The 20,894-nt window shown below is 39.5% G+C and overlaps 1 protein-coding gene across 6 annotated transcripts in view; it reads left to right on the top strand.

Annotated features, from left to right (window-relative positions):
* The first annotated feature begins 8,557 nt into the window (after nucleotides 1-8,557).
* The window catches only part of Slc24a2 (solute carrier family 24 member 2), a 246,706-nt gene continuing 234,369 nt past the window's right edge, over nucleotides 8,558-20,894 (top strand). For 4 of the 6 annotated variants that reach the window (XM_070007933.1, XM_070007950.1, XM_070007941.1 and 1 more), the window contains exons 1-2: nucleotides 8,558-8,762; nucleotides 10,877-11,971. In XM_070007933.1, coding sequence (XP_069864034.1) covers nucleotides 11,039-11,971 — 933 coding nt within the window. In that variant the 5' untranslated portion in view covers nucleotides 8,558-8,762; nucleotides 10,877-11,038. Of the gene's footprint in view, nucleotides 8,763-9,329; nucleotides 9,348-9,549; nucleotides 9,634-10,876; nucleotides 11,972-20,894 lie in introns of those variants that run through there. The other 2 variants (XM_070007925.1, XM_070007916.1) reach the window with 2 other exon arrangements.

The following is a 20,894-nucleotide window of genomic DNA, read 5'->3' as shown; positions in this document are numbered from 1 at the left end:
CTGAGGATTGTGGTTTGGGGCAGAAAAGTCCTTGAAACGCTCATCTCCAATTAACCACACACAAAAAAGCTGGAAGTAAAGCTGTGGCTCAAGTGTAGAGTGCTATCCTTGAATAACAACAACAAAAAGCTCAGAGACAGTGTACAGGCTCTGAGTTCAAGCCCCAGAAACAGCATGAGTTTTAAAAAAAAGAAAAAAATTCAAAAAGCTACCCACTGAAACTGTTTTTCTCTAGCATCACCAATAAAATCTTTTTAGAAGCATTTCTAATTTCATTGATGTCAGTTTCCCAAGATGAAAGAGAAAGAAAATATCCAGTTCTCTTCAAAGTACTGCATTTTTCATTTGAAGGAATGTATTTCACATTCTTAACAGAGAAGTTGAAGCTTCATCAATAATTAGAATTTTACAGCAGTCTTGATTCATGTCTTCCAAAACTAGCATTCTTATTTGATATTAGAAACAGCAAGAAATAAAATACAATTGACCCAAAAAGATTTAGTGAAATAGTAAAAAGTGTTTTGTGTGTTTTCTTTTCTTAGTCTGTTTTCTGTTGCTAATGACATAGTACTATTGCCTAGGTAAATGGTAAAGAAAAGAGGTGTTTCGCTCACAGTTTGGATCTAGGTTTAGGGACTGCATCTACTTAGCCTTCCTGTTGGCAGAGCTCCAAGGCAGCCCAGCACATAGTAAGTGACAGGGCCCAACATACCATGCTCAGCTGGCTTTTATAGCCAATTCTCTCTTGAGAATCCATTAGTCCATTACTCCATCAAATCATTCATGAGAGCAAAAACCTAACAATCTGTTAAAGGTCTCAGCTCTTTCTATATCATGACACAGATAAAGTTTCAAAATGAATTTCAGAGAAATCAAATCATATTCCAACTATTGAAGCGTTCTTTGAAATGAAATGAAACAAAAACAACAAAAAGATTAAAATGAAGGAGAGGATGTGGAAAGTGGTAGACGGTAGAGAGACAGTATGTATATGGCTATATATTATAATGTTCTTGAAGAAGATGACAGAACAAGAAATAGAAAAATAATCAAAGGTGTTTTTAACCAGAAATAAAAAATTGGAAATGGCATACTTTGTTCTTAAAAAAAAAGAAGAGACAGAGAGTTATAGCTAACAGTAGCTATAGGTCTTCATGAAGCTTGGCAAATGAAAATGAAAAAAATAGGAATATATGGTTCTCTAAATTAGCAATTCAAGATGACAGGAAGAAGCATGGAACTATGTCTATAGTTAGGTGTGGTATGTATTATAAAGGATTTGATTAAACTCTATTTATTTATAAAGGCAGGAGAAAGATTTAATAAGAGTTATCACCCATAGGCCCTCCTTGCAAGAATGACTTTATAATTATACCCAGCAAACACACATGCAAGAATGGAAAATTCCTATTTAGAAAGGACTAGATGGAGGAAGAGAGTAGCTTATTCAGTGTACAACCAGGGATAAATATGACTTTATTTTGTTCTAGGCAATGGGAGAAGGCATATGGCTGTTAAAATTAATAAACACGACTACAGCAGCAAGTCAACACTGTTATAAAAAAAATACAAATGCAATCTTGTTATGTAAATGAACAAAAGAAAGAACACAAGGCAGAATGAAAGTCATAAATATTATTGAATGAACTGACAAATTTTAAGATGAAGCATTTCAATTATAAATAAAATAAATAAACTAAAATTTAATTCCATATTAGAACAAGAAATGAAACATGCTGGGCACCAGTGTCTCTTGCCTATAATTCTGGCTATTCATGAAGCAAGGACAGCCTTGGTAAAAACTTCCTGAGAACTCTATCTCAACCAATTGCCAAACTTAGTGGAGCACACTTATCATCCCACATCCATAAGGGGCAGAGATTATGAGGACTGTAGTTCCAGGCCAACCTGAGCCAAAAAGTTCACATGGCCCCATATCAATAGGAAAAAGTGCTGAGCACAGGGGTTTGCACCTGTCATCCTAGCTACAATAGGAATGTAACTAGAATTGAGGCCTAGGTCAGACCAAGCAAAGGTAAGACCTTATCTCAGATATAGCCAGAGTAAAAAGGGCAAGAGACATGAATCAACTGGTAGAGCACCCACCTAGCAATCAGGAAGCCTTAAGTACAAACCCAGGGAGTACCCAAAATAAAGAAAATAAAACCTAGGTTGGGGATGAAACTCATTGATAGAGGACTTGCCTACCACGTGGGAGGCTGTGAGTTCTATTCCCAGCAAAGCAAATAACAAAAAAGAATTAGTTTATATTTTATATACATATATATGAATCCAATCACATATTATAGAAACAAGACACAGTCACAAGAAGAGAACAAGTCTATAATGTACTTCTGACACACTTCACAAAGATTAGGAGACAATAAATTTGTGTTGTTAGGAAACACAAAGTTTATAGTGATTTGTCATAGTTGCAACCAAAAAGTAGTAGAGCAGACATGGAGGATGATGCTGAAAAAACTGAAAACTTGATTGAAAGTGTCCAAATAGCTCTCCTCATCCGGTGAAGGGTGGGGGGGGAGAATGGGGGTGGTGAATTCTGACAAGTAGCCCCAGAGTTGTTCTGTGATGTTCTGGCAAGGCTGAGGCCCTGGGTAAGCTTCCTAAAAATCTACAAGCTGAAAAAAATGAAACTTGGTCAAACTTTTCACTTGCTCAGCTCTCATAATGCTGGCAGTCAAGCACAAATATTCTTGAAATGTACTGGGAGAATTCCCTTGTGAGGATCAGCCCAAGAGAAGTAATGTGCAGAAACTGACACTTGTGCTTCAGGCAGTGAGGGACTGAGTTCTCACCAGAATGCATTCGAGTAATGTCTTACCCAAGTAAGAGCTTTCCATTACCGTTTTTTTTTTTTGTACCAGCCCTGGGGCTTGAACTTGGGGTCTGGGCACTGTACCACTTGAGCCACAGCTCCATTTCTAGCTTTATATAAATGGCTAACTGGAGATAAAAGTCACACAGACTTTCCTATCCATGCTAGCTTCAAATCTCTGTGATCCACAGATCTCAGCCTCCTGAGTGGCTAGGATTACAGGCGTGAGCCACTAGTGTCTAGCTTTTATGCCTTATCCTTAGTTCCTAACCATTAGACTGCCAGATGTTTTATAGAGGTTTATGATAAACAATAAACAACAGTAAAAATGGCACTTGTAGGAAATGGAAATTTCAGAAGGCAGAAGAAAATTTACGAGAGACCATAGTAAATAGTCTCATTTATTCAAAACTATCACAGTGAAACCTTCTCATACTACACATCTGTGCTACTTCAAAAATGATATAATAAAAATATGAAAATTCCTATCCTGCCTCCTTCTGAGGAGGACACTGGCGGTTTCACTCAAATAAACAAGAGAGTAGAGCAAATAAGAAAAAGGAAGCATGGAGAGAAAGAATTGCAGCACTTCAACCTAAGTCTTATAGGGGTTAATTATCTGTCAGCTGTTTTCCCATCTTGGTCTCCATTAAATGGGGGGGGGGGAAGCAGAAAGAGTGCCAGGTATAGGAGAAATAGCTGTTATTACTATCAATGAAGTAATTTGGGAAGGTGATGAGCATAGGTAACCCCAAAATCCCATTAACTGAAACCCAGTGTTGGGTCAGAGGCCCCCATATGGTTTCAGGATGTTAAGTCCTGCCCTCAACCACACCTATCACATGCATACTGGGATGCTGTTGGGGCGAATGCTCCAACTACACAATTGTCACCTCCAAGCTAGGAAAAGATGACTAGATAGAGCCTCATTTGTTTCAATGTAATGAATTAATGAAACAACTATTTTATTTCAGCAATCAAAAAGCAAAGACATAACAGCACCCTCTTGCCAACTTATTCTACATTGGATTCATAAAAGGTACCTGGCTTCTTCTTTCCCAGTACTGTAAAATGTTATTTTAACTGAAAATTCCCATCTAGACTTAGGTAGAGGACCAATGTAGCATATAAAAGAAGCCACAAAGGCACCAAAACCAAGTGTTCCATGTTCACCTTTTCAGTGACTTGGCAACCTCTCTACCCATATCAGTTATCCTTATTTCCGTGCTGATGTGGCTCTAGAGGTCACTCAGGAAGTCCCTGCTGGAACCAGGAAGACAGCCAAGGTTTGAGATACTGAATCCCTTGATGAAATCAATAGCCAGGCACTGCGCTCCTCTGAGCCCTCACCTCAGCACTGTACGAGCTCTTGGTGCTCAGGAGCAATGAGGCTAACTAAGCTTAATTTTTGCTTCCTGGGCATTTAAGCCCTCCCCCACCATCCCCACACACATGAAATCCCATTCCTAAGTTAAAAATATTCAGCTTACATCACTTCTTGTCTCCTAAAGAGATGAGAAAAAAAAAAAAAAACAATCATTTGGGCATGTAGCTTTAAGTGCTGGTCCAAAAACTGTTGTCAAAAGCAAAGCAGCCAGGACTTGCATTCCTCCTCCCCATAGACACAGTTTTCTGCTTTTGTGGTTCTCATTGAACTGGAAGGGAAAGGCCACTGGCCAAAAGAAAAAAAAAGAATCCAAAAGGAGAGGAAAACAGTCAGCCCAGGTCTGGAGACCCGAGAACACGTTTATGGAACACCTGAGTTTTATTTTGATATTTATACCTATGATTTTTAAATAAGCAAAATAGGGAAATCAACAATTATCCTAGTTTGTGGGGCCAGTCTGAAACAGGAGACATCTTTAAGAACCACCTCAGTATGTAATCTCAACAGAAAAAATAATGCACCTAACTCTTAATTAGGTAGTCATTCAATCAGGAATACCATAAAGAACGTAGTTTTTTGAGTGTCAGTTTCTTTAAGAGGGGAATAGTCATAATCATTGTGATAGATACTAGATAGATACTAGTCCCCTTTATTTAGATTTCCAACTGGTCCTGGTACCAGACTCCATTCTTCTCTCAAACACATAGTGCAATTGCTCCCTTGCTCCCTTGAACACAGAGACTGCCATGTGATCTCAGTCAATGAAAGCTGAGTATCTTGCAATCTAAAAGTTTACATTCAGGCACAAGAGCTGCAATGCAACAAAAGTTGACATCTTTTCTACAAAGGCAGCTGTCAATGTTCTCAGCAGTGACTGGCACTTAGGATCAAGAGTGAGAATGGCACACAAAAGTCACAATAAGAATAAGGAAAAATCTTTCATCTTAAAACCCACTATAATTTCAGAGCCTTCTATTACTTCATCAAAACCTACATGCCCTTCCTTGCATCTTTAATTCATCCCAAATAAACACACTAAATAAATGCTAAGCATGATGCTAGCTGCTAAAAATGTATGGACTGGTTTTTTATCTCAGGGCACACTTAAGAGAAAAGTCAGGGCTGTGAGGACTCTGGAAATTATCCCCAGTCCCTTTCTTGTGTTTAGCTTATAGTCAAGGCTAGAAAGTACTGTTTTCATGAATCTGAATCCTTTTCACATGACCTGAGTGCCTATAGATTTTGATAACAAAGAAGTTAAAGATTGTAATAAAAGGAAAATGGAAAAGTGATATACACAGCAGAATGAAGAACGAGGTGGTTAAACTGACAAAGTGAAATCTGAACTCTTCATCTTGTCCCCAGATTGCCCACAACTTCCTGGCTTAGATCTCATTCTGTCTGTCTGTCTGTCTGTCTGTCTGTCTGTCTGTCTGTCTCTCTCTCTCTCTCTCTCTCTCTTTCTCCTCTCTCTTAAACCCTTTCTGTCTGTCTTCCCACCTCTGTTTTCCTTCTTTTCATGATAATTTAATAGATCTTTTTTGTTTCTTCTTATAGACTCTCAACTAAAAAAAACTATTGAAAAAATTGTTAATCATTGCTATAATCCCAAAACATTTACTTCTGAAAGAATTTTTTATAATTTCTAATGCAGAAACGTGGGTACACTGCCCTCATATAAGATGGGGACAAAGGGCTCTCTCCAACTCTATTCTTAAAAAAAATATATAGCTGGGCACAGGTAGTTCATTTTTTTTAATACTAGCAACTCAGGAGGCTGTGACTTGAGGATTCATAGCCAGTCCAGGCAGAAAGTCCATTGAGACTATCTCCAACTACCACCAGAAAACCAGAAGCAGTGCTGTGGCTCGAAGTTGTAGAGCACTTGCCCTGAGCACAAAAGCCCAGGAATAGCACCAAGGCCCAGAGCTCAAGCCCCAGGACTGCCAAAAAATTATTATCTTTAAGTAGCTGTACAATAGAGGTGCAGCTTATGAATACAATGCATCTTCATCAGTATCACCCACTTCAACATTCTCACCTCCCTTTGTCCCACCCCTTCCCTTACTTTTCTTAATTTTGTGGCATATACAAAGAATTCTTTTTAATACATATTTTATTGTAAAGATACTGTACAAAGGGATTATAGTTACATGAGTAACATTTCCTATTGAGCAGCGTTACTCCCTCATTTGATTTTCCCTTACCCTCTCTTCCCTCCCCACTTCCCCAGCTCCTCCCTCCCCCCACAAAGTTGTAGAGTTCATTTTCAACATAGTGTCTTGTACATCTCATCTCCCTGACTTCATTTGTCTACCACTCTCCCCTTGTCCCAACACCCTTTGCATGTACTAATTTCCTGGTGCTTATTTTGTTGGGCTTTGGTCTAGTTTTCCTAAAAGATTATACTATTTGAGCTATCCATAGACTCTATTGTACTTTAGTTAGTTCATTTGTAAACACTTGCATACCATGCAACCTATTTACTTATAGACTTGTAGGTACATTCTTTCTACTGTAAAAGAGGGAAACCATGTAACCTTTGTTTCCCTGGAGCTGGCTTACTTCACTTAATATAATTTTTCCAAGTCTTTCTATTTTCTTATAAAATGCCAAAATACATGAGTATTTTACTCATTGATTTTGTAATACATGAGTAAAATTCCATTGTGTGTGTATACACACACACACATACACACACATACACACACACACACACACACACACACACACACACGACATTTTCTTGATCCATTTGTCCATTGAGGAGTATCTGGCTGATTTCATATCTTGGCTATAGTGAATAGTGATGCAACAAACATGGTTGTGCTGGTAGCTTTAGTGTAACTTTGCTTGTGTTCTATTGGATAAATGCCTAGGAGTGGGGTTGCTGGGTCATAGGGTAGTTCTTTTTCTAAAAGTCTCCAAAATAATGAGGTGGTTCCCTCTCCACCATCAATAGTTACACATGTGTTGAGCTATAAGCTTAACAATATTGATTTGTTTGAAACAATTACAATGCAATGGGGTTTTTTTTGGTGTTTAAACTGTCATATCATGATCAATGGAAGCCTATGTGGATCATTTCCTGAGTCTTTAGACACAACGCTAGTAGTGGTTGGTACTTTCCTTGTGTCCCATAGACATTTATGAATACAATGATGTGATGTCTGAGTAAAGCTCACACATCATAGAAAGGGTAGGTATAAAATGGCTATGTGCAAAGTTTTAGAAGATCATGATGGACCACAGAGGCTCACTATAGTATTTTCTCACATATGTATATGTATATGTATATGTATATATATATGTATATGTATATGTTTGAAATTTTCCAAGATAAAATGTAAAGTTCAGCCAATGACTTCCAACTAGAATTGTTACATCCTTAGTAGGGCAAATTATCTCGAATGCCTAGCTTTGTTGGGAGATACAGGGTTAATTTTAAGTTCCCAAGATTTACCTTGACTAAGCTGGAGTTACCTAGTAAGCAAAGGTTTAAGGACAGAGCTATAGCATAATTATAGACGGTAGGTTTTGAGAGTCATAACCAAATTACACCATCCTAAGGAGAGCATGAAGAAACTTCGATAAGGATGGAGAACAGAGGATGAAGATAAGGAGAACGGATAATGCACAGATAACCCTAGAAACCTCATGAGATAGAGACCTCTTCAAAAGGCTGATAAATACGTCTCCATCAGCAACTCTTCGGCCCAGATTCTTTCCTCTAATCCTCAACAAGCTTAACTCAATAGCTGGCCACCAAAGGGCTCTTGCCTTCCAGGTAAGGCTGGAAGGAGCACTGGATTGGGAGTCCTGAGGCAAAATCAGAACACTGTGAGGGACCAACATGACACGATGTCTTGGGTCTCAGCTTCATCGCGTAATGCAATGTCAGTCTGCAAGCCGAAAGACGCTTCAGTGTCTCAACCGTGTACACCCAAAGATTCCAGAAGCCCTGGACAGGAAGAGCCTGCCCTTTAGGCCTGTGGCTTCTCAACGACGGCCCTCCTCACCATTACTCATTACACAGCCTCCTTCGAGCCCTGGCTGGAATGGTCTATTACAGATAAATGAAGAGGCGATGTCCAGATAGGCGACCCCAAAGTTGAAAGCACTTTCAAGCTCTGGGAATCGGGCGCATCCACAGACCTGTACGATCTCTCCTTCTCTGCCTGCAAATCCTGACCCCCTCGTCCCCACTGCAGAGAAATCTCCTAAGAGGCTGGGCTGCGGGCGTCGCCGCTGCGCCCAGGAGGCGTGGAGCACCGAGGACTGGAGAGGTTGCGGAGCGCGCGCGCTGCGGCCCGGCTCGTTCCAGGGCACAGCCGATAGGGAGGGGCCACCCGGGCCCCCGTAGCTCTCGGCGCCGCCGAGCGGAGCTGCAGCCGCTCAGTCTCCTCTCCAGCCCAGTGCCGGTTGCGGGAGCGCGGCTCAGCCTCAGCCAGAGCCACGGGGCCTCGTAGCCGGGGAGGCGGAGGCCAGAGGAGGCGGCGGACCCACGCTGCAGTTCCCCGGCTGGTTCCACGAATCCGGGTAAGTCCAAGCGACTGCGCCTAGCCAGACGCCAGCCCCGGCGGCGGTGGTCCCCGGATCCCACCCCGACCGGGGCGCCCCGCTGCCGCGCCGCAGGCTCACAGGTGGCTCCGCCGTGGAGCTGGGCGCCCCAGGCCCCGCTTGGACTTCGCCAACTCTCTCCGCTCCCCTTCGCCCATCCCGAGCCCCAACCTTTGCCATCCGTGCTTTCTGACTCCGGGCTGGGGGCACCCGGGAAAGACCTGATTGAGGGGAGGGTCGGGGAGCAGAGGGACGTTCCCCACCAGCGAGCCAGGGGGATGCGGACCCGGCGCCACCCCAAGTGTATCTCGCTCAGCTTCCAGTCTCTCCGATGGGGCCACCTGCCTTTACGTTTTATTTTCCTATTAACCCGCTAGGGAAAGTTTGGGACTACGCGAGGCAAAGTTGGGGCGCGGCTGGGGTCTCACTTGTGGAAGGGTTGATGGGGGAGTCGAGCGGTGGTGGGTGCCTTTGCGGGGCGAACCGAGCTGGTAGGGAGCCCTGGGTGCTGAGTCTGTCCCCGCCTGTAACCCAGGCCCGGCATTGTGACGGTCCGGAAGCGCTGTGAGTGGTTTAATCTTTGGTGCTAAGCATCTGACATCTGCAGCCAAGCAGGAATTTGATGGGTCAGGGTTATCTCAGCAAGCAGCAAACAGCAGCAGCAGCAGCAATAACAGCAGCAGCAGCAGCAGCAGCAGGAACTCAGCCTGCACTGACTTGTAGTCTTGCTCTGTTCTGGAAACCTGAGCACCAGCTTATCTCAGTATTTTAGTGGCGTGTGCTTAATTAGTTCATTTTACACCTGAGGTGATTTCAGTGAATGTCTCTGAAAAGGAAATCACTGAAACAGGTGAAAAGAGGGTTTTTGGAGAATACTTTTTTTTAAAAAAAGTAATCTCGTTATTATCTATCCTGTTTAGATATTTTAACATACCTCTTCCATGGAACCCTGCTTTGGATTTCTAATCTACTAAAGGATTGGTATTGGGGCTCTTTTATGACAGGTTTTGTGGAAAGAAGTAGTGTTGCAACTTGACTGTTGTTTATGAAATACGCATTTGGTCTTGAAATAGCCTTCTTGTTTTGCTGCATTTGGGATTTGATTGGGCTACTTTAAATATGACTCTTTTTTTTTTAGCTTTTGAAGAAAACAGTATGAGGATGCTTTAAGGAAACAGCTTGTTTCTGTCACCAGAGCATTTTCAGTAAACTTAAATTTTTTAGAGGCTGCTTTTATGCATCTGATATGGAAGATACTTGTCATAAAAGAAAATAAGGTCCTTAGACATTTTGTGTGCAAGAAAACAGCATTACCTCCTCTTAGACACAACCCTCTCCCAATGACAGATTAAGTCAGTAAGTGTACCTACACTGAGAATTATATAATTGGACTAGAAGAAAATACAATGAAGAGTTGTCAGTTGTCAAGAACCTAGACAGTTGTGAGCAAAGTGGGATCCTTTTTGCACTGGAATATGTTATAATTTAAAGTGGATAAACTCATTTTCCTCCATAAATTTTTATACTTACACACATTTCCACACATAATGAGGTTAGTTACCAGAATGTTTATTTGGTTTCCCTATATATGATTATAAAGGTGTACCTTGTGCCATTTCTTCCTCTGCGGACACCTATGTTTTAAGTTATGATAAGACTATGGTATTGGGGTATAGCTGTGGCAAAGCAATTGCCCAGCATGTGTGAAGTTACAGATTTTTAAAAATTTTTTAATTATTCTTTTATTTATGTGGTACTGAGGAATTGAACCCAGGTCTTCATGCGTGCTAGGCAAGTACTCTACCACTAAGGTCATAGGTTTGATCTCTAGCATAACATACACACACACACACACACACACACACACACACACACACACACACACACACACACACACACACACACACAGAGTCAATCAATCAACCAATCAATCCTTAGTGAGGTATAGAGCAGTTAATAAACTTAGTCCTGATCACATGATCACATACAGGACAGGCCTTTATCATACCTGCTAAAGGTTTGGTTTTTTTTTTTTTCAATTAAAGGGATATAACCTAATGATTTACTTATCTTTGTTTTTATTTTGATTGAAGCATAAGTGACGAGAACTTCCTGGGAAGCCTAGGAACCACTGGAAGTGACCTACCATTAACTACTACTCCTACTACTGTTAACTATAACGTGAAGAGAAGTATGATAGAACCATCTGGCTGAGTCTGAGTGTGAAGACCATATATCCACCAGAACAAGGCAGGATGGAGCTGCACCAAAGCACTACCATAAGCCTCTTGGAGAAATGGTGTTTGGATGAATCACCACCTAGCTGCAGGAGACATTCTAATGTCAGAAAAAAACTGAAGTTCATTCGCATTGTAGGCCTCATCATAGGCCTGGTAGCCATGAGCACTGTCCCATTTACAATCAGTGCCTTTTCTGAGACAGACACACGGAACCCAGAAGAGGCCAGTATTGTAAGTGGCCCTAGAGTAGCACACAGTCACCATCAAAGAACTCTCTTAGATTTCAATGATGAGATTCGGGATGACACTCCCCAGCCACCTCTTTCTCTGGAAGACAGATCTGATGATAATAATACAGAGCAGGCCCAAGGAGACTACCCAAGAGATATCTTTTCCCTTGAGGAACGAAGAAAAGGGGCCATCATTCTCCATGTCATTGGAATGATCTACATGTTCATAGCCTTAGCCATCGTGTGTGATGAGTTCTTTGTTCCCTCTTTGACCGTCATCATTGAAAAACTGGGCATCTCTGATGATGTAGCTGGAGCCACCTTTATGGCTGCAGGGGGATCAGCCCCAGAACTTTTCACATCTCTCATTGGGGTGTTCATTGCTCACAGCAATGTTGGCATAGGCACCATTGTAGGCTCGGCAGTGTTCAATATCCTCTTTGTTATTGGCATGTGTGCTCTGTTTTCTAGAGAAATTTTAAACCTAACATGGTGGCCACTCTTCAGGGATGTGTCCTTCTACATTGTTGATTTGATCATGCTGATCATATTTTTCCTGGATAATGTGATCATGTGGTGGGAAAGCTTACTTCTCTTATCAGCTTATATTGGCTACGTGATTTTCATGAAGTTCAATGTCCAAGTAGAGAAAGGAGTGAAGCAAATGCTAAATCGCAATAAAGTCGTCAAGGTGACTTCATCAGAGGCCCCAGTAAAGGTTGGTAGTGGTGATCTTTTTATTTGATGCTTTTCTTGATCATAGTTCTGAACTGTTATGATTTTGGGTATCTGAAGTTTTTGTAAATATGATAGTGGTTCTGGAATCTAGTGGGTAGCAGATTGGATTCTGTGATTTTTTTTTGATAGCAAGATTAACATGTCAGTCAAAAACACCAAAAACATGAGACATTCTTATAGATGTGTCTACTACATTCCTCAGCTGCTTTCTTCAAAGTGAAAACATTTGTAAATAGTGGTTATGTAAGCATCCCAGAGCAGACTCCCCACTTACTTATCTTTTATTTTCAGGAAATAGGCTTAATGATATTAGGAACAATTGAACTTGTATGGGAAGGTTTGTATATTCCTAACAACTGGGTTTTGCTTTTCAAATGGTCCTGTGATGATTAATAAGCTACATCTCTTTAACAATGTTTAAGGGAAGAAAGTTTGTTTTTATCAGAGTTGTATGTTCTGATCTCAGTAGCCTACAATCTAGCAACTATGATCATTAAGAGAGGCCATCAGGTTTTTTTTTCATTTCTTTTTATATTTTATTTTATTATGTGGCGTTAAGGATGTGAATCCAGGAACTTACACATTCCTAGGCAAGCACTCTACCACTCTACCACTAAGCCACACTTCCAGCTACATGGTTATTTTTCTTGTTCTACAAAATCATATTTCATATCACGTGTTCAGGAACTGGCCAGTATTTACTGTGAGAAGAGCCACTAGCTAGCCTTTCCACCTGTCTGTGCATTGCAATGACCCATTTGAACATGGTCCAATGTATTTACACAGTAGAATTTGAGTGTTTTAATGACAGCAGTGACTATTCTACTGTTTACTTGCAAAGCAGATTGGTAAAGAGCTTAGAAGAAATTGATCTGCAAAAATGTAAAATAAAAAGTAATGGATATGCAGCATCAGTAAAATTTTATGTGGTGTCATAATGCAGTTCTGATTCCTATCCTAACAGTAGAATGTCATTTTTGGATGTAATTTCAAACAGAAAACCTAAATGCATACACAGATTTCTTTTCATGATAGCCTCTAGGAATATTTTCCTATATATACAAAAATGGATGTTTGAATAGGAGGTAAGAAATTTTGTCCTTCAAAAGGAAAAAATATTAATTTAGCTAAATTTATACAATAAAAGGCATAATATAGCAGTAGTAGTTCTTATTTGTTATGTGCAAAAGAAATGCATTTTGTACTATACGGTTCCTAACATCTCTCAATGTTAGTTATTTATAAGAAATTATAGTTTTAAAAAGTCATTTATCAAAATACTTAGCAGCATGTATTTGGATATGACCACTGAGAGCTGGGGGCATTCATTATACAGAGCTGTCACTGGAGCTCTGTCCTTGTTCCTTGTTCTACCTTAATAACTAAAAAAAAAAAAATGCTTCCTTGGCTTTTGGCCTTCTCCTCCAGCCTATTTGGGTGGTTTGCTATAGTTTCTGTGTTTTCTCTGATTCAAATCCTGGATAATTATCTATAAGTCAGGTACTGATTTGGTATGTTATAAGTAGCCTAAGCTTATCAGCAGTAAAAAAAAAAAAGTCAGTGCTTTGTTGTTTTATTGCTCATTCAGTGGAATTTCATTAAACTTAGACACCCACTTTGTTAAAGATTACTTTGACAGCATTCTTATGAAAGGAACTTACAGAGCATCCCAATATTGTACATAAGACTGCAGGAGGACTTTTGTGTTCTGATTTTGTGGGCATAGGGTGGGCAGATGTTTTCATGAATTGGGGAAATAACTTTTTAAACACAGGTTGCAGACTATTTTTAGTCAGTTGTGAATCATTTGTTGAAGTGATCCTCGCAGGGTTTTTACTTAATTAGGTGACTGTCAAGTCATTCTTCTGATCATTTACAAGTCAGCAATTCAGGCTGACATTTCTTAACAATTGTTAGTTGTTTGTGTTCATAATGCTGTCCTATGATTAATACTATATCTTTTAAACTTGAAAATTCTGAATATACCTAATTTTGTTTTTTAAATTTAATTTTATTGTAAAGGTGAAGTACAGAGGGATTACAGTTACATAAGTAATGAGTGCATTTCTTGTCAGTGTTACCCCCTCCCTTGTTTTCTCCCACTTTCTCTCTCACCCTGGTTCCCCTCCCCTCAAGCTGTAAAGTTCATCTCCAACATAGTGCCTTGTGAGTATAGCTGTTGAATTGTTTCACCTTTTGTCCTTTGTCTCACCATTTTGTTATTCCCATTCCCTTCCCCAAATCAGATAAACATATATACATGACACAGGGTAACAAAATCAAAAACAATGACAACAGGGTATAAACCAAAGGAAAATGAAAAAAAGGAATAACTTCACCCAGTACATTAAAACAAACAAACAAAAACCCTCTTGTTTCCATATTTTGTAGTTCATTTCTATTAGCATCATTTTATACGGTGATATGTACATAGCTATTGAGCTTTTGTGATCCTCTGCTAGGACTATCCTGGACATATACTATTTATTACAAATGAGGAAAACCATGGAGCCTAGGTTTCTCTGGTTCTGGCTTACTTCACTTACTATGATTTTTTCCAGTCTTTCCATGTCTTTATGAATGGGGAATGTCATTCTTTCTCATGGAAGCATAGAATTCCACTGGGTGAATATACCTAATTTTTAGAAAAAGCATATTCATAACTATTTCCCTGTTTTGAATTTTCCTCCAAATATTCATTGCGTTATTTTCTTCTTAACACCAAGTAATTTTAATTGATTCTACTACATCATTATTGCTTCTTTTGGCATTTGGTAACAAATGGAGTGGGAAGAAAGTTTTATTTTCCTGTGGTTATTTATTTATTTATTTGATCCGGTTGTGGGGCCTGAACTCTGGGCCTGGGCACTGTCCCTCAGCTCTTCAGCTCAAGGTTAGAGCTCTACCACTTGAGCCACAGCACCACTTCTGGCTTTTTTCTTTTTGCTTATGTGGTGCTGAGGAATCAAACCCAGGGCCTCAGGCATGCAAGGTAAGCGCTCTATCACTGAGCCACCTTCCCAGCCCCTGGTTATTTTTTTTAAACAAAGCTTTGGTTTATTGGATCTTCCACAGTGGTACATTTTTGGGGGAGTGGTGAATAATAATAAGATTTTCTTCAGGATATGCCAACTGCCAATTCCAATTTTGAATCATAGCTGGAATTTTTTTTCCAGTCATTACTGCTTTTACTGTAGTTCTGACTTCAGAACTTTACAGAGGTTTGCTAGCCAAGCTCTGTCCCAATAGGTGTCCCAATAGGAATGGGCTTTTCAGTTTTGCCTCTGACCCCAATTTGGAGGAATTGGTATTTCCTGGGTAACAAATCTGTGTCAGAAATATCTGTCATCTGCTATCACCAGATCCTGAGGGAAAAAGAACCGAAAGCCAAAACGGCCCTCGATGGACTCTGAAAGGAGAAGAATAAGAAGCAAAATCCTAAGCATGTTTTCATACAAAGCCTGTTTTTATTGTCTTCTTTGTAGGGCATGGGAATTTAAAAAGGCAGAGGAACCACATTTTAGATATTCTTATGTAGCACATCAGTAGGTTCATGGACAGAATCATCACCACTGCTGAGTTCTGGTACTGTGAAATATCTCTCTAATGTCCTGCTTCATGGACAAGTTGAACATCTTAATTTGGTGTCATTATTGATGATATATGTCCTGAATCAGCTGAGTCATGGGAAAATGTGAGCTGACATTTTTGTTCTTGTTTTGGTTTGTACCAATCCTGGGGCTTGACTCCCTCGGCTTTTGTGCTCAAGGCTGATGTTCTACTACTTGAGCCACAACTCCACTTTTGGCTTTTTTCTTTTTGATGCTTAATTGGAGATGAATCTCATAGATTTTATTATGCAGGCTGGCTTTGAACCATAATCCTCAGGTCTCAGCCTCCTGAATAGCTAGGATTATAAGCTAAATGAGCTACTAGCACCTGGCTCATTTTTTAAACGAATATAGTTAAAGTAGTGTTAGTACCCCCTGTGTGACTTTTTGTTTTCTTTTTCTGTTTTTTTAAATTTATTTTTATTTTGAATTAGTTTTTCATTTATATTTCTATTTCTTTTCACTTTCTGTTGTTGTTGTTGTTTTTGGTCAGTCGTGGGGCTTGAACTCTGGTCTTGGGCATTGTTCTATTTCTTTTCAATGTTTTCAATTTCCCCTGTTTAGAAAGTGGTATAGTGTCATCATGACTGGTAGAGACATTTGGGGCTTTGACTTAGAAGAAAGGAAAGGCCCACCTGTGTGCTAAGCCCATTGGCCTCAGAAAAGTCATTTAAACTCTTTAAGCATCAATTTCCTAAATGGAAAAAAAAGAGAATGATGATACCTGTTTTATAAGGTTGAGGAAAACTACTAAATAAAAACATGAAAGTTAGTCATTTGGCATAATCCTTGGCAAATGTGACTTGTTTGTGAAAGGTTAATTCTCTCCTTTTCTGTTTCATTCTTACATGCAGTGTGAGACTGAGTAAATTATGTGAGATTAGAGAATTATAAAGCACTCCTTGGAGGTTGCATTTACTCCAGAGGAACATTGAGAAGAGGTATTTAATATTTGTCGTATTCCAATATTCATAAACCCAGAGTGAATATACACAGTTTACATATTACCATAAACTCCATTGAAGCCACTAAATGCCTTTCTTTTTTTTTTGTCCAGAAATTTTATTTTGTAGGACTTTGCTTGGAATAAGAAAGGATTTTGTTGGGGATTTAGAAATAGCAATACTAAGCAGAAATTTTTGCCCTTAAAGTATTTTTATATATAACAATTGGGGCTCTCATCTTAATACCTTTTTGTAGGTTTTAGGGTAGGAAGAAGTTTGAATGCAGCAATATGCAAAGCATATTCAGCCCATTTTACTGCTTGCCTGGCCTGCAGCTTGGATCTCTGTGTCTGCTATGGTGCTAGGCGGTCGCTGGCCTAGAAAGCAGCTGTCCATGGTATTTAACTTAGACTTGGCACTATAATCTGACAGCAAGTCAACCTGGTTCTAATAAAGGGGCCAATCTAAATAAAGGTGCTTAAAGCTGGATCGTTGGAGAGTCAGACTCCTTAGTGATTTAGGTGTACCAATTATTTACTACTGAGAGCCTGAAAAGTTGTCAAGAGAGGTTTGCAATTCAAATTGGTTTTTTCATGATCTTGGGGAGATCAGAACTAAAATAATGTAAACATAAATATTTCTTATGAGGTGGTAAATCATAAGTGATTTTATAAATATTCATGGAGAGCTTCAAGTTTGCTTACGATTCAGAGCCCATTATAAAATTTAACCCCTTCCAAGATGAATAAATAAATTTATAAAATTGATGTACAAACTTCAAGGAAGATGAAGTCATCCTTATTATAAGTAAAAAGTTTGTGAGGTGTGTGTGTGTCTGTGTCTGTGTGTGTGCACATGTGCGTGCATGCGCTCATGCACACATGTGCGTGCCTATGCATGCCAGTCCTTTGGTTAGGTGTTGTCCCTTAGGTTTTTCACTCAAAGCAGATGCCCTGCCACTTGAGCCACAGCTCTATTTCTAGTTTCATGGACTGGCTTTGAACCAGTATCCTGAGATCTCAGTCACTTGAGTAGCTAGGATTATAGGCATAAACCACTAGCACCCTGAAAGTTTGTGTTTCTTGATGTAGACACTAATTTTCCATCCTCATCCAAAGAAAGGAAATTTAGACATTAACAACCTTACCTGACTAGGTAGCCTTATTTCATTTTCCTTAATAATTCATCAGTTATGATGTGTGATTCAGAAGGTGAGTAAGGTATTTAGAGAGCCCAGTCGATTTCAATACTTTCAGCTCAAATCATATTTGGCCATTCACCCTGCTACTCTGGTATCCCCTGGCAAGAAGAGGTCAACTTTGTAAGCCCAGCTGGCAATATAATCAGTTACCACTCTGCCTCTTCCTCCTTCCCTCCCTCCTCTATTCCTCTCCTCTCCTCCCCACCCAACCTCCATTTAGTGAGCCCCATGATTACATTTGTATTTTAATTGAACAAAGCATGGATTGTTAAGCTCCTCTCTGGCTTCCTGGGAAGGCAAGTACATCTACAGTGTGGATTTGATAGGTTTAAATTTTCTATTCTTTTATTTTCCACTTTCATTTGCCAAACAGGAGCCCCTAGTAAGCAGAATATCATTGGATTTTGTTTAGTTCAATAGGCAGCCATCTCTTTTAACTGGAAGGTTTGTTTGTTTACATTGACTATGATTGCTGTTACTTGGGTTCTTTTCTATCAAGTTGCTGTATACTTTCTATTTTGTCTGATGTTTTCATCTTTTTGTTTTGTTTTTTTATTTGTTTGTTTCTGCCCAGGTCTTGAGAAGCTTGAACTAGGGACATAGGCACTGACCCTCAATTTTTTGTTTTTTTGTTTTTTTGGTAGAAAATTGGAGGTGTCTTATGGATTTGCCTGTCCAGGCTGGCTTCAAGCACATCCTCATTTGTTTCCCGAGGAGGCTGCAATGCTTGATAAGAAATGTACTCATTATCTTGCCCATGTAATTGTAACCCCTCTGTATGGTATTTTCACAATTACAAAAATATGCTGAAAAAGAAAAAAACAAATAAACAGACACAATCCTCAGATCTCAGCCTGCTGAGTAGCTAGGATTACAGAGATGAACCATCAACACCAGGCCTGCTTTTGTTCTTTCCATAATTTTTTTTCTTGCCTTTTTAGATTTAATTTGTGCATGGTGTGTGTGTGTGTGTGTGTGTGTGTGTGTGTGTGTGTGTGTGTGTGTGTGTGTGTGTGTGTGTGTGTGTGTGTGTGTGTGTGTGTGTGTGTGTGTGTGTGTGTGTGTGTGTGTGTGTGCGTGCTGCCATGGAATAGTTTGGAATTTATGTCCTGTATTTTTGCTCTTGTTCTGTTTTGTTGTTGTTCACTTTGAATTTTTAGGACAGTCTTCCTAGCAAACGTGGGCCTCTACCTACCCTTGGCCTCCTGAGTACAGGATTACAGGCATATGCCACTATGCTTGGTAACTCTTGTTTGTTTTCTGTAGCTTTACTTAGAAATTTTAGCATGTAAATTTATCTCAAGGTATAATACAAGATTAAATAATGTCATTACACTTTAGTTAAGCAACCTGAGAATCTTACAGTATTTTAAGCCAGCCACTTCCTCCCTATTATCAATTTTAATTTCAAGATTCAAGTTTTCTCATAAGCATCATGTAACAATTCCATTCTGCCATAATATTTAATTTATTTACTTGGTAATTTATTTATTTTGTCTTGCTGGGAATCAAGCCCAGGGCCTGGTACATGCAAGGCATGCTCTACCACTAAACTCTCTATTCTCAGTGCCACACCTTCATATTTTAAGCACATACATTAGACACTGTCATACCATCTGTGGTTTTAGATTTAACTAGATGTGTGTGTGTATGGAGGGGGGGGTCATGGGGCTTGAAATCTGGGCCTGGGCACTGTCCCTCGGCTCTTCAGCTCAAGGCTAGTGCTCTACCACTCGAGCCACAGCGTAAGAGTCTAATGGACTTTCCTGCCGTGCTGGCTTTGAACCATGATCCTCAGATCTCAGCCTCCTGAGTTAGGATTACAGGCATGATCCACCAGCGCCAATTTAGCTACATTTTTTACCAGCTTTTCCTTCCTTGTTTCGTTTTGTATTTCAGACCTTTATTTCTGTTTTATTTCTCTCCTCCTGATGTATATTTTCATAAACTCCTTAATCTGTTTATTAGTAAATGTTCCTAATGTTTATTTGCATAGAGATGTGGTTCATTTTTGTTTTGGGGGGATAGTTTTAGTGGGTGAAAATGATATTCTTTATATTTAACGATTTATTTGAACTATTGAAACTTCACCTGTGGGAGAGCAGACACTTAGGACCGCTCTCCTGTGGAAGGTCTGGGAGCCTGATCATTCCTCATTCTAACTTAAATGTTTGACTTGTTTCCTATCTTTGTGGCATGAATTCAGGTTCTAAATCTGCAGCAAATGAGCCTATGTTTAGAAATCCTTAAAGAAGACCCCCCCTTCAAATATAACTGTTTGACAGATAGATAGATAGATAGATAGATAGATAGATAGATAGATAGATAGATAGATAGATAGATAGATGATAGATCGATAACAGATTCTCTCTCTCTCTCTCTCTCTCTCTCTCTCTCTCTCTCTCTCTCTCTCTCTCTCTTGCCCCGAAAACCAAAACCAAAACATGAACATCCCACCATCTTGCTATGTTAGGCAGAATCCTACCCCCACCCCCATCCACACTAAGAATGTCAGCCCTACAGGATTTCCAACTTGTAAGAAGAGATATCTGAACTCTTCTCCTCAACCCCAGAAGGTTGCATGGCTGGAGCCTCTAAACACCTAGTCTATAGACCACTGGGGAATGGAAAATACTCCACAGTCAAAGCAATTCTAATGTTTGTGCTTGTTTTGGGGTTCTGTATTCTAAGAAATGCCTGCTTCCTTACTACAAAAAAATGGGTTTTTTAAAAAAATACTTAAAAACTATAATATCCAACATTTTTGAGAATAATATATTGAGAAAGAATTCTCTAGATATTTAATTCATCACATTGCCTGAAATATGTGTCTCAGACTATGGGTTTGTCAAACAATAATGCATACAACAAGTGACAGTGACATCAAATTTTAATGACGTGTTCTCAGGATATTTAATACAGCCTGATTGTGACAGAAAAGCCCCTCAACAAAATACCTACCAACAGCAAAATCTGAAATCAAACCAATCCTAAGAGGGAATTCTAATAGGAAATTATATGGCGACACATTAGAGTTGACTTTTAAGTACTATTTTTGCCAGATATTAAAATAATGTGTTCATAACTAACACATCAAACCATAAAAACATCTTAATTTGCTAATAGGTATTGTATCATCTAAACATA

The sequence above is a fragment of the Dipodomys merriami genome, unplaced genomic scaffold (assembly GCF_024711535.1).
Source record: "Dipodomys merriami isolate MVZ:Mamm:240054 unplaced genomic scaffold, mDipMer1.0.p SCAF_11, whole genome shotgun sequence".
NCBI lineage: Eukaryota > Metazoa > Chordata > Mammalia > Rodentia > Heteromyidae > Dipodomys > Dipodomys merriami.
Note: the sequence above shows the minus strand (reverse complement) of the source record. Positions and strands in the feature narration are given on the sequence as shown.